This window comes from Poromitra crassiceps (assembly GCF_964638095.1).
Source record: "Poromitra crassiceps genome assembly, chromosome: 18".
Taxonomy (NCBI): Eukaryota; Metazoa; Chordata; class Actinopteri; order Beryciformes; family Melamphaidae; genus Poromitra; species Poromitra crassiceps.
Genome location: NC_139636.1, coordinates 6465516 through 6478504, shown reverse-complemented (window position 1 = coordinate 6478504; position 12989 = coordinate 6465516). Strand labels below are relative to the sequence as shown.

General features: G+C 46.6%; 1 protein-coding gene and 1 pseudogene across 6 annotated transcripts in view; both read right to left on the bottom strand.

Annotated features, from left to right (window-relative positions):
* ndrg4 (NDRG family member 4) overlaps window positions 1–12989 on the bottom strand; it is a gene marked incomplete at both ends in the record, with an annotated part of 93708 nt that overhangs the window by 6662 nt on the left and 74057 nt on the right. For all 5 annotated transcript variants that reach the window (XM_083654412.1, XM_083654414.1, XM_083654413.1 and 2 more), the window contains 7 exons: window positions 194–250; window positions 2001–2104; window positions 3211–3267; window positions 3503–3589; window positions 4322–4382; window positions 5606–5668; window positions 6126–6246. In XM_083654412.1, coding sequence (XP_083510538.1) covers window positions 194–250; window positions 2001–2104; window positions 3211–3267; window positions 3503–3589; window positions 4322–4382; window positions 5606–5668; window positions 6126–6246 — 550 coding nt within the window. The remainder of the gene's footprint in view (window positions 1–193; window positions 251–2000; window positions 2105–3210; window positions 3268–3502; window positions 3590–4321; window positions 4383–5605; window positions 5669–6125; window positions 6247–12989) is intronic.
* LOC310792412 (solute carrier family 2, facilitated glucose transporter member 1 pseudogene) lies at window positions 9223–10641 on the bottom strand (annotated as a pseudogene). The gene has a single exon. The product of its transcript is annotated as a solute carrier family 2, facilitated glucose transporter member 1 pseudogene (transcript).

Here is a 12989-nt window from a genome sequence, read left to right as displayed (position 1 = left end):
CAGTTAGCTACTATGACTCAGTAAAGGGGGATATTGTGTTCCAGTAAAGGGGGATATTCTGTTACCTGGCTGATGGCAAAAGAGACTCAATCACAGGATACCAAAGCTTCATGACACATCAACAGCCTGAATCGGACCTGAACCAGCTTGCTTTTGACATCATTACAATATGAAGGTATTTTTGTGGACTCACTTCAAAGTTTTGGCGTTGATCACCGTCCCGCTGCGGTTCATCTCCAGGTCCCTCCGGCTGAGGGGGACAAGAAATAACGTACCGTACGGTAAGATCAACTGCAATCTACCACCAGTCATACACACATAATCCTGTTTGTGTACATGCAACCCAATCGCCAGAATAAAATGGTGGCATTGTACATTCAATAGACCCTTCTTTCACGGGGGGGCATTTTGTGTCAAAAAGGCAGGGTAAACATAACCTTGCTTGCAAGATGGATAACCTCGCGAGATCAAAAGAGATTCTCTCGACGTAATCCATCTTGTCATGCACAGGCAGTTAAGATGATTGGCCGAACCATGGCCGGCTCGACGAATCAGCGGCAGCCTTAGGCGGGCTTAGGCTCGTCTGGGCAAGTAGTGGGTACAGTACATGGTCTTTGTAGTTATTTTCACTCGTCAACATGGCTGCCGCCGTGGAAGTGACAGGCAGTCTGAATGAAATTGAATGTAACGTTCCCAATTCTATGTATTAAATTCTAAAAAACGACCCTCAACATTTGGGAAGGCTAAGCCACACAACTAGTTCGTTATAATCTAACGCCATGCTTCGAAGGAGACTTTACGACGATGAGGACGGTGAGGACTCAATCAATGATAGACAGGCACCTTCCTCCGGTCGCAAACGTGACGTCAGAGGCATGGCGATCTGATTGGTTAAAGTTAACACGCACCAGCGGTGATAGACAGATGGGTCATCCAATCACCTGCCAAGTAGCTTGGAAAAAGTGCCCGCCTCCGTCAGCGGGTCAGGTTACTGCATTCCCAGATCAACTGGTTAGGGTAAACACAGGTGCAAGCAAAACACTAATGAGGGTTTCCAACTTCCATGATTGGAATTTGGAAACCCTCATCAGTGTTTTGCTTGCACCAGTGTTTATTCTGCCTTTTCGACACAAAATGCCCCCCCCCCCCCCCCGTGAAAAGGGTCTATAGCAACATAAGTTTGAAATAAAATGTCAGCCTTTTAGGTTTCTAAAACCTGAAACTTTGCCACCTTTCCATTGTTAAACCCAAATAAAACAACTGTAAGTTTGCTTGTGTTTAGGCAAGTAAAACAACTTTGTTAAGTTAGGGGAGTACAAACACGAAGAGGGATTTGGAAGACTCTGCTTCTCAATGTCAGCACATTCTCATGTGGCGAGGATGTAATAAAGTGTACAAACTAATCAAAGTAGCGACCAGATATGCGATGTCAGCCAGAGTATGATGTCATCGACTCCATTGTGATGTCATCCACACCATGGTGATTTCATCCAGGCCATTGTGAAATATACTAAGTCAAACATGAATAAAATGAAGGGTAACACGCGCAAATTCGCAATAGCTGTGGCCAGATATGTGTGACATCATCAACACAACTGTGATGTCATCCACTCCATTGACATTGATTTTGTGGAGCGACCGACAGAGTAGAGTGACTTATAGAGCTGCTGGCCACAGCTAAACACTCCAGTCACAAATGTGAGTGAGAGTGTGAGTGAGTGAGTGTGAGTGAGAGTGAGAGAGTGAGAGTGAGTGTGTGTGAGTGAGAGTGAGTGAGTGTTAGTGAGTGAGTGAGTGTGTGTGTGTGTGTGTGTGAGTGAGTGAGTGTTAGTGAGTGAGTGAGTGAGTGAGTGTGTGAGTGAGTTGGTGAGTGAGTGTTAGTGAGTGAGTGTGTGAGTGAGAGTGTGAGTGAGTGCGAGTGAGTGAGAGAGTGTGAGTGAGTGAGAGAGTGAGAGTGAGCGAGAGTGAGTGAGTGAGAGAGTGAGAGTGTTTTGCTCTACCTGTTGTACATGTTCCAGAAGAGCTGCAGGTTGAACTGGTTGATGGTGTTGTTGATCTGCTGTCGGTAGCTCTGCACCAGCTCTGTGTTGCTCATCAGCTCTTTCTACACACACACACACACACACACACACACACACACACACACACACACACACACACACACACACACACAATTCATTTTCAATCGCAAATCCATCTTGTGCCTAGATGTGTGTGGTGGGAAATCTGGCGAGTGATGTCACTCAACTGGAAGTGATGTCATGACTGTGATGTCATCAGGCAGTTGGGCAGTTGGGGAATTGCCCAACTGTCATGTCACGTGAGCAACTGTGATCTTATTTATCTTAGTCACAATAGAGAGCCGCAGGAATGAGTCCGGAAAACATTGATGCTAACACTCCCGGTTCTTCACTGTTTTCGCCTATGGGATTTTTGAATGGGTTTTTGGAGCGATGCTTCAAATACGGTCTGTGGTTACCGCAAGCTTATTCAAACGCGACCCAGTGTTCAGCAGGATAATCTTCACACATGAGGACCACTTTTATGAGTTTTTAAGCTTTTACATGCCGTTAAAAGGGCGGCTAGCTAGCAAACGGCTAAATGAGACTACACTGTTGAGTCGATGGGGATATTATACGTCAATAACGTCACCACTTCAAAGGACGAACACGGAAATTCTCTTTCCCTCACCTGGTTCAGCCCGGGGTAATCAGTGCACAGCAGCGCACACATCAACAACACTCCAGGTTGAGTGGTGACGTGACGGGGAAGCCTATGCGACACTGTGTAGTTCTGGATTATCTTAGCACAAGCTTTTTACTTCTAGGGCTCGCATTTATGCTTCAAAACTCATGAAAGTGGTCCTCATGTGTGAAGATTATCCCGCTGAACACTGGTTCGCGTTTGATTAAGCTTGCGTTGCCCAGAGACCTGTGCGTGCGTGCGTGCGTGTTGAATGCATTTGCAATTGCACAACTGTGATGTCACCCGAGATTTGGGTCTGGATAGAGACGACAAGGACGAGGGTGTGTGTGAAGTGATGTCATTCAACTGGAAAATAAGTCACACAATTGCTCGACTGTGATGTCATCAGGCAGTTGTGATGTCATCAGTGATGTCACTCGAGCAATTGTCTTTCTTCTTCTTAGTTTTGGTTAAGTGGTGTCTGTATGTCTGTGATTTTTGTTTGATCATACAGTACTGGCTTACCTGGCTGAAGAGATGTGGCAGCACAGTATCTGGCAGAGCACTGGTCAGACCCGACAGCTAGGGCAAAGAAGGGAGGTTATTATTGTAACCTACTGAACAGTAGGTGTGTGTGTGTGTGTGAAGAGCGTGAAAATATTGAGATGGCCATTATACAGTATATATATTTGCTTCTGAAGTTTGCTGTGTGCTCGTCTTCTTCTTCAACAACAAACCTTTCCGTGCATTACACCCCTAAACACTGGTGAGGCGGCCACCTAAGGCTTTTGAAACGCCCTAGCTAGTATGTAGGTACCTTGCCGGCAGCCCAGTCGATCCAACCTTTCCCATTGGGGTCGATGTTGAGTAGAACCAAACCCTCCACCATGTCGGGGAAGATCAGCTGAGAGAGAGACAGAGACGGTGTTCAAGCAGAGTAGACAAAAAAAAAATCAAAATAACCCGCTATGGGAAAGAGCAGGCTCGATTAGAATAGAAAGGAAAAACAGTGGTAGATGGAATAAAAAGTAGTAAAATTGTTTGAAAGTATGACAAATCGAGATGATATTGTTTAATACTGGAAAATAGGCAACAAAATGGAAATGAATGAATACAATTTATATTACTTTATATAGAATCAGAATGAACACTGGGCTATATAAAAATCGTTCTTTAGTACTGTGAGTCAAATAGAAGTTTTGTTCCAAAACATAATGTTTTAAGAAAGTGACCAAGTAACCAATCTATGAGGACACATTAGCCCCACAGTGTAAAGAATAGACGTTTATTATTAACCCCCGTCAGTGAGAGACTACCTGACCTCACCTGACACTGTGATGGACGTTGTGGGTTTTTCCCATTTCCCAGACGCAGATTTCAAGCCCATTCCTGGACCACTTGTACAAAAACCACCGGTCATGAACAATCTGAGACAGACCACTCAACATCTCAATAGTGTAATCCACCGGTCATGAACAATCTGAGACAGACCACTCAACATCTCAATCTGTAATCCAGGACTGGGCTCTTTCAAATCTGCTGGTCTGGGAAAGTGGTGAACATCACTACCAGGTTGCTTTGATAAATCACAGGCCTACGGTCAGGCAGTGGGAGAGATCAGTAGGATGTGACTTACAGCAAACTTGGCCAGGATATACGCTCCAGCTCCCACTCCAATGCCGACGATGCTCTTGAATCTAAAAAGCAGACCATCGGTCTCTCAGATGATTAGGTTGAAAGAAAATAGATGCTGTATGCTAAATGATGCTGTATGCTAAATGCTAAATGATGCTAAATGCTAAATGATGCATATGGACTGATTCAAGACGGATACATTGAATTCTGGCTGTGTGTGCTATAGGCTGGGTGTCGGTACTCAATACCTTTAAGGCTAATATCCACCAGCTGCGGTACGGCTCTGTGCGTCTCCGGTACTCTCATCCATGTAATAGATAGGCAACGCATGCAGATCGGGCAGAAATGCATATCCTGGTCTATTTTTGCCGGATCCGCATGCGTCTGACAAGACGACATGGGCGACAGGTCTGTTCCAGCAGCCGCTGGTGGACATTGGCGTTTAAAGGGATAGTTAGTGATTTTTTTGATGTGGGGTTGTACAGTATGAGGTACTTGCCAACATTCCGTGTAATAGGCTACATGCAGTAGAATGTAGCTGGCGTGGTCCCAGTTTGGAGGAATGGAGACCGGCCGCATCAGGGAAATAGATGTGTCTGCTGAGTGTGGATGGGGTCATCAGCAAAAAACAAAAACAAAAATAGGGGGGAAAAGAAACAAAATGCCTCCATACTGCTCACCTGACCTGCCATAATCCAAGTCTCCACAAGCCCTGAGATGCCAAGTTGACTTGATAATCATTTATAGTCTGTTTTTAGCTGAAATCGGCACTGTAGCAATTGGTTTTGCAGCTACTGGCTACAGTGCAGATTTCAGGTAAAAAACAGGATGTAACTGAAATCTTTTCAAGTCAACTTGGCATCTCAGGGCTTGTGGGGACTTGGATTAGGCCAGGTGAGCAGTATGTAGGCATTTTGTTTTGTTTTTCTGTTGTTGTTTTTTTAACGTTTTTGCTTGTGACCCCATTCACACTCAGCAGACCGCTCTACTTGCCTGACATGGCTGGTCTCCATTTCTCCAAACGGGGACCGCGCCGGCTGCATTCTACTGCATGTAGTACACTGACTGTCAGCAAGTACCTCATACAACTCCACATACAAAAATTAATCCACACTATCCCTTTAGGGTATCGACTGAAAATATCCCAGTACCAGTAGTATCGAAACATATACGTCTTTGACCCATATAACTTAAGATGCCCCTGAGGAAGGGTACTGTTGAAATGGGCTGACTCTACTGAATGAATGTGGAATATGTGTGAGAGGACAGAGACTACGGTACCAACCCAAAGTGCTGCACCACACTGGGCAGCATCCCAGCCAGCTGGTCCATAGTCGGGTACTGGTACCTGTGGAGAGAGTCACAACTCCTTCAGCCTACCGTGCCCCAAACGCCTGTTTCTGCACAAAGTTAAACTTAACTAATGTTAAGTTTGGTGAGCGGGTCGGAGCATCGATGTCACTCCATTTACTGCTGCAACTCCTTCATATTAAAAGCTTTCCGCTGACAAACTAACTGGACGCTTTTATTGTGGGCAAGGTATAGGAAGTGAAATGTGTTTATTGCTCTGAGCTTAGCATAGCTTGATGAGCGGTGGGTGCTATTCTTCAATAACACAAGTCGACATAGCAAGATTTGGAGATATTTGTATACATATACTGTATATACAATCAACACTAAATCTAGTGTGTGTGTGTGTGTGTGTGTGTGTGTGTGTAGGTGTAGGTGTGTGTGTGTGTAAGTGTGTGTGTAGGTGTAGGGGTGTGTGTGTGTGTGTGTGTGTGTGTGTGTGTGTTGCCCCATACCCCTGTGGCAGCTGTGAGGCTCCAATGTGCTGGCCCGGAGCATCGACGTGGCAGACCACAAAGTGCTTGGTGATCTCCTGCATGTCCTCATTATGGAAGAAACTGTTGAAGCACAGCTTGTCTGGAGGAGAAAAGCAGGGGGAGGAGAGGCAACAGGGTGAGGGGACAGGAGACGAGGAGAGGTAAGAGGGTGAGGGGACAGAGGAGACGAGGAGAGGTAACAGGGGGTGAGGGGACAGAGAGGTAACACAGGGTGAGGGGACAGAGGGACAGGGCGAAGAAAGAGAGCAGAACATGAGGGAGCCAGGAGGGATGTAAACACGTTACATATGCCCCAGACGGACGCGGACAGCTGGTCCAGCAAGGAGATGCAAAAGACTCCTTTGAGAAAACCTTTGTTATGATTTGGTGCTATTGTGTTATTCACCTTATTCACCACGCCCACTTTTTCTCTCTTCCGCATCGACGCAATTCTATTTGTTCTTCCGGCTCAGCGCTAGTTGGCGGCCAACTTCAAAACAAAACATCACTATATGAATGAGGTTTGGCAACATTCAGAAGCTAGAGTACACTGCGGCCAACTTCAGTTACATGTTCACAGCTTTACCGCTGCGAGGGGCCGATGGCTGTACCCGCTCGGCATTTAACGTTAGTTACAAAAGCACGTCGACAGTGTTTTCTCACTGCCAGGCAGTAGCCTGTACAGCCAGCGCTCCCCGCTGGTCGTAAAAAAAATCCAAATAGGCGTTATTCTGATCAACTCATCACATGAATGTTACGTTATCATCCAACAAAATATTAAAACTTTAGAAGTTTGTTTTTTTGCTTGAAAACAGCTTTTTGGCAAGTCTAAAAATGATAAAGGTAGGCGGAATCTACTTCCGTGTCTAAAACGGAAGGACGATTACAAAATGACGTCATGCAGAAGCGTCCTTATGTGCAAAGAATAAGGGTGTATTCACACCTATCTCGTTTGGAGCAGTTGTTTGCGAAACAGAGCGTTTTCCCCCTTGGTGCGGTTCGTTTGGGGGAGTGTGAACACAGCAATCGCACTCGGATGCGGGACAAAACAAGCGGACCGAGATCGCCAACGGCGGTCTCGGTCCGCTTCCAAACTAACTCTGGTGCGGTTTGTTTGTGGTGAGAACGTGATCCGACCTCGATCCGACACAACTGCAGGAACCCGTGCGCAGTGCGTAATGGCCTGAAGAACAAGTATTTTTATCGTTTAAAAACAACATCTTCATTCAGATCTTACCCTGCTAGCCGCTCCTAAATTCAGATCCTGTTTTGGCCACTTGTGAAATCATCACATCACATCACATCAGCAGTTTGAACTCGATCAACTTATCTGGTCTGCATTAAATAAATGAAAACAAATGGTGGTAATCCAACCGATTTTCTGTTTCTAACCCCTCCCCCTACCCTAACCCTAACCCTAACATCTCAGACCGTTACCATTTTACAATTTTCGAGGCGAAATTGTAACATAGCTGGGTAATCAGAGCCAGTCTTCTTTGTGATAACTTTCTCCCTCTCCCGATCCCTCCCTCCCTCCCTCCCTCTTTCTTTCTTTCTCTCTCTCTCTCTCCTCGCACGGGCACGCCCGACGTAGCCTACAATGTAGGTCTAACAAAACGCATTCTTATAATCATATAAAATCTCTGGGAATTATGTTTTCCATCCCGAGAGGCTATTAGCCTACCGGAGTGTCTCCTGGCTCATATCTCCTAGCTTGCATTGTTGTAGGCACACTCATTAAGAGTATGATGGAGGTCCCGCATTCCCATATCCCGCTGGCTAACTGGATGGTAGTTGTGTTGGCCAGCACCTCCTGGAATCATGTAGTATTGGGTCGAAGCCCACCTTCTAAGCCTGGTCCATTCTTCCTGAATCCTGTTCCATTCATCCTCATCTCTGGCATGGAACTGATGCTTGCTTCTATACCTGCTTGCTCTCCTGGGCATTGAAGCTATGTGGACGTTGAACCTCGAACCTTGAACTTGGAGCGTGTGCTGTACGCTCACTGCCTTTACTTACGTATGACATCATTGCTGATGTCATAACGTAGCAGCTTTGATGATGTCACACTGTCAATGATGTCATGGATCGTCATCAGTGATGGCGTGGTTTACAATGTGATGGCACCGGTGATGATGTCATGCTTGGCTATGACATGATTGGACGAGAACGTCACATGTCACAATATGTCATAGATCCCATTGTGATGTCATCGGTGATGGGATGATGTCATCACTCTCGATAGATCCAGGAACAGCTTCCAGGGGACCCAGCTGGGGCGGGAGGCCCAGAATATGCCCCGGGTGGCGGCCAGCGAATTGGTGTTGACGCGAAGCCTTTGTAACAACATGCTTCCTCCGATGCATGTGCAGTCGCCAGCCGCTTCTTTTCACCTGACAGCGAGTTTTACTGGCAGGACGTAGCGAGTGGAAGGATCATGCTATTCCTGCCAGTTGCCCTCCCCCCAAACAGGTGCCCCGACAGACCAGAGGCGCTAGTGCAGCGACCAGGACTCCTATCCCACCGGCTTCCCACCCGCAGACACGGCCAATTGTGTCTGTAGGAACGTCTGACCAAGCCGGAAGTACCGCTGTGACAGGAATTTAACCCGGGTCTCCGCGGTGGTAGGCGAGTGCTTTTACCTCTACACTACCCAGACGCCCCTTATTTTTATTAGCGGTTGAGGGTTGTCCATTGCTTCTGGGGCAGGTCCTGGCCAGGAATGCCCATCACTGATGTAGGGGTGCAGCCTAGATGGTTCTGCTGACTTCCACTGGTCCCTCCATCTCGTCTTTATGCAGGCGGCCTTGGAAGCCTCAGCTGGTGCTGTGCGGAGCAGCTCGTGCGCATGCATGGCAAAGGGGCACCAGGACTTCTATGATGATCTTGTGGAGGAGGTGGGATTCACTGGAATAACAGGCATACAGGTTGCAGAGTGGGAATGACAGAGCTGCCATTCTCCATAGTACCATCAAAATCATTGAAAAGCTGTTATATTGATGTTAAAAAGTAACATATTGGAGCTGTAAAGTGGAGTCAGCCTCTGTGAGTGTTCAACTCCTCAGGGGCAGAGTCCTCAGGACCGGCGGAAGCTCTCTGCGATCTGGTCAAAGGTCTTGCCCTTGGTCTCTGGCACCTTGAACAAAGTGAATAAGGCGAAGCCCACCAGGAAGACCGTGAAAATGATGAACACATACTGCCTAGTCGCTGCCTCAATGTAAACGAAGGTCATGCCCACTATAAAGTTGGAAGTCCAATTGGTTAAGCCAGAGACGGCGATGGCTGACGGCCGCGGGCCCTGGCTGAAGAGCTCGGCCACGATGAACCAGGGGATGGGGCCGGGGCCGATTTCAAAGAAGGCTACAAAGAAGAAGACGGATACCACGCTAACGTAGGTCCATTTAAATGCCAAGGAAAAGGTCAGAAGGATTGTTGACCCAGCCATTCCGAATAGACCAATGATATGGAGCGGTTTCCTGCCTGCACGCTCCACCACAAACAAAGAAACCACAGTGAAGGCAGTGTTGACCGCGCCAACACCAATAGTCGCATAGATAGCGTTTTCACCCGACAATCCTGCTCCTTTAAAGATCTGAGTGGAGTAGTACATCACAGCGTTGATTCCAGACAGCTGCTGCGAGAGCTGCATCATGATAGCAATGAAGATGGGCTGGCGGTAGAGGTGGGAGCGGAACAACTCAGGGATGGTCACCGGCTTCTCCTTCAACATCTGCTGGCTCTCCTCCTTCATCTCCTGTATCTCTGCATCGACCTCCTTGGTGCAGCGCAGCTTGGTTAAGACGCTCCGGGCTTTCTCTTCCTCATTGCAGCAGATGAGAAGGTAGCGGGGACTTTCGGGGAGGAGCGGCAGCAGGACACACTGCAGTGCAGACGGGACAATGGTAAACGCCAACAGGAGAGGCCACAGGGAGTCAGTCCCCATGATGGCCTCCATACCAAAGATCTGTGCTACGTTTATGCCAATGACAACAGCAAGCTGGTGCAAAGTGCCAAGTGCTCCACGGAGAGAGGTGGGCGACACTTCCCCAACATACATGGTCAGAATGGATGCGGAGAGGCCAGAGTACACGCCTACTATGAATCGTCCAATGATGAGCATCTCCCAGGATGCGGCCACCTTGGATGTGCCCATAAACACAGCCGCGATAAAGGAAAACACATTGGTCATGAGCATTGAGTTCCTCCTCCCAAAGCGGTTGACAACCAGACCGACGGAGAAGGAGCCCAACATTCCTCCCACCGCGAAGATTGACGTGGATAAGGACCACAGAGTTCTCTGGAGAGTTGAGGGGTTTTCTTTGTCCACAGAGAGGGGCTTGTTATATCTGCTCATATATGTATCTTGAAAGAATCTCTCTATTTTTTCCTGTGGCGCGTTCAGGACAACGATGTTGTATCCAAACTGTAGCGAGCCGAGCACAGCTGTCCCCACTGCCATCATTAGTGGCCATGTCAACTTGTCGGTGGACTTCATGTTGACTATTGAGATACTGTAACTAATCTCTGCTGTCAGCCAAATATATAGCCTCAGCCAAGAAGGATGTATGACATCACTGATGATCGCTGAAGATGAGGTCACCAAGGATCTCAATGTCAACAGTGATGAGTCGACAGTGACGTCATAATTGATGATAATGTCATCATTGACGATTTCACTGATGTCACTTCAATGTCACTGTTGAAGGTTACAATGCCACAGTGATGATGTCATAATGGATGATAATGTCATCATTGACACCTCACATAAGATGTGAAGGTTAGTGATTTCACATCACTGTGTGTCGCACACTCTGGCTCCATATGCATTTCTTTCATTGTATGACGTTTCGGCTCTGGCCTTCTTCAAGATCAACAATAGTTTGACAACAGGTACTGGGGCCAGCGTTTCCATTGTCCCGTAATTGCAGGACATTGGCCTTTAAAATTCATCAAAAACCTGTCAATTAAAATCTGCAGCCTCAGCCAGGAAGGATTTATGACATCACTGATGTCAATGTCAACAGTGATGAGTGGACAGTGATGTCATAATTGATGATAATGTCATCGTTTTTGACGATTTCACTGATGATGTCACTCTTGACATAATGTCACTGTTGAAGGTTACGATGCCACAGTGATGATGTCATAATGGATGATAATGTCATCATTGACGATTTCACTGATGTCACTTCAATGTCACTGTTGAAGGTTACAATGCCACAGTGATGATGTCATAATGGATGATAATGTCATCATTGACACCTCACATAAGATGTGAAGGTTAGTGATTTCACATCACTGTGTGTCGCACACTCTGGCTCCATATGCATTTCTTTCATTGTATGACGTTTCGGCTCTGGCCTTCTTCAAGATCAACAATAGTTTGACAACAGGTACTGGGGCCAGCGTTTCCATTGTCCCGTAATTGCAGGACATTGGCCTTTAAAATTCATCAAAAACCTGTCAATTAAAATCTGCAGCCTCAGCCAGGAAGGATTTATGACATCACTGATGTCAATGTCAACAGTGATGAGTGGACAGTGATGTCATAATTGATGATAATGTCATCGTTTTTGACGATTTCACTGATGATGTCACTCTTGACATAATGTCACTGTTGAAGGTTACGATGCCACAGTGATGATGTCATAATGGATGATAATGTCATCATTGACACCTCAGATAAGATGTGAAGGTTATTATACAATTAAATTGGTCACGACGTTCTTTGTGATTTTCACGAAGTCATACATCAAGGACAGGCTGATAAAAATAGCGGGGACACTCATTTCAATTGAGCGAAAACTAGCGGGTGGACGGACCCCAACCAAAACAGCAACCAAAACCAAAACACTTGAAAGTGTCGACTCCAAGTCCTCATTTCTGTCGGCAACCGTTTCAAAAGTGTCGGCAGACGAAGCATAAATTGGGCTTAAATCTCAAATCATAAGGCTGGTGAAAATGGCAGGGAAGATCATGGGTATGTCCACACCCCCGATCACCCCCAAAGTCATTTTTGAGCAAGCGATGATGTAGACTCAGCTCTCAGTCTTAATCGGTTTCACTACCTTAAGACTGAGAATATTATTATTTAAATCTTTTCATAACGTTAGGTGGTGCTGTTGGAAGCCTTGCATCGGAGAACCAATCATGAGTGTTGTGGGCGGGCCTGCTTTCTGGGGGCAGTGACGCTCATGCAGAACCGGTGTCTCGCAAAACATCGCCGCGTTTGCGGAGAAACATATTAATCACTTAGAAACAAACATAACCTGTCAATAGGACGTGTTTCATCCGGCCCCGGCGGCTAGAGGTCTTTTCCCCAGCGATAAGCCCGACTCCCGAGGCTAACGTTACAGAGTCTGCTGATGACTTCACAGTAGCAAGCGGACCACTTCCGGGTAGGAAAAATTATTGTAAAATAAACAACAGGTATAAACTCTCTTTGCAGCACATGAGTGTCTTGCTCTATATTTGGAACTATGAAACATTGCATTGCCGCTACCAAATAAAATTCTAATAATAAATGTAGGCGTGTCTGCTGCCGGCCGTTCTCGCCGGGCTCGAAGAGACAGATTTTGACAATGAAATTCCCAGACGTTTGGTGGTTAGTTGGCGCTGTTGGCGCCGCTCACCAAACGTCTGGAAACCGAGACTAGCGACGATGAGACAAGCTCGCAGAATCCTATCCGACCCCTCCCATGTACTATGTATGTATGTATGTAGTATGCAGCTGGCCCTTACTCTGAAACAAATTTCTCCTAGGGAGACGAAATAAAGAAACCTTGAACCTTGATTTCACATGCCACTCTCTCTCTCTCCACTCACTCTCTCACACACGTGTGT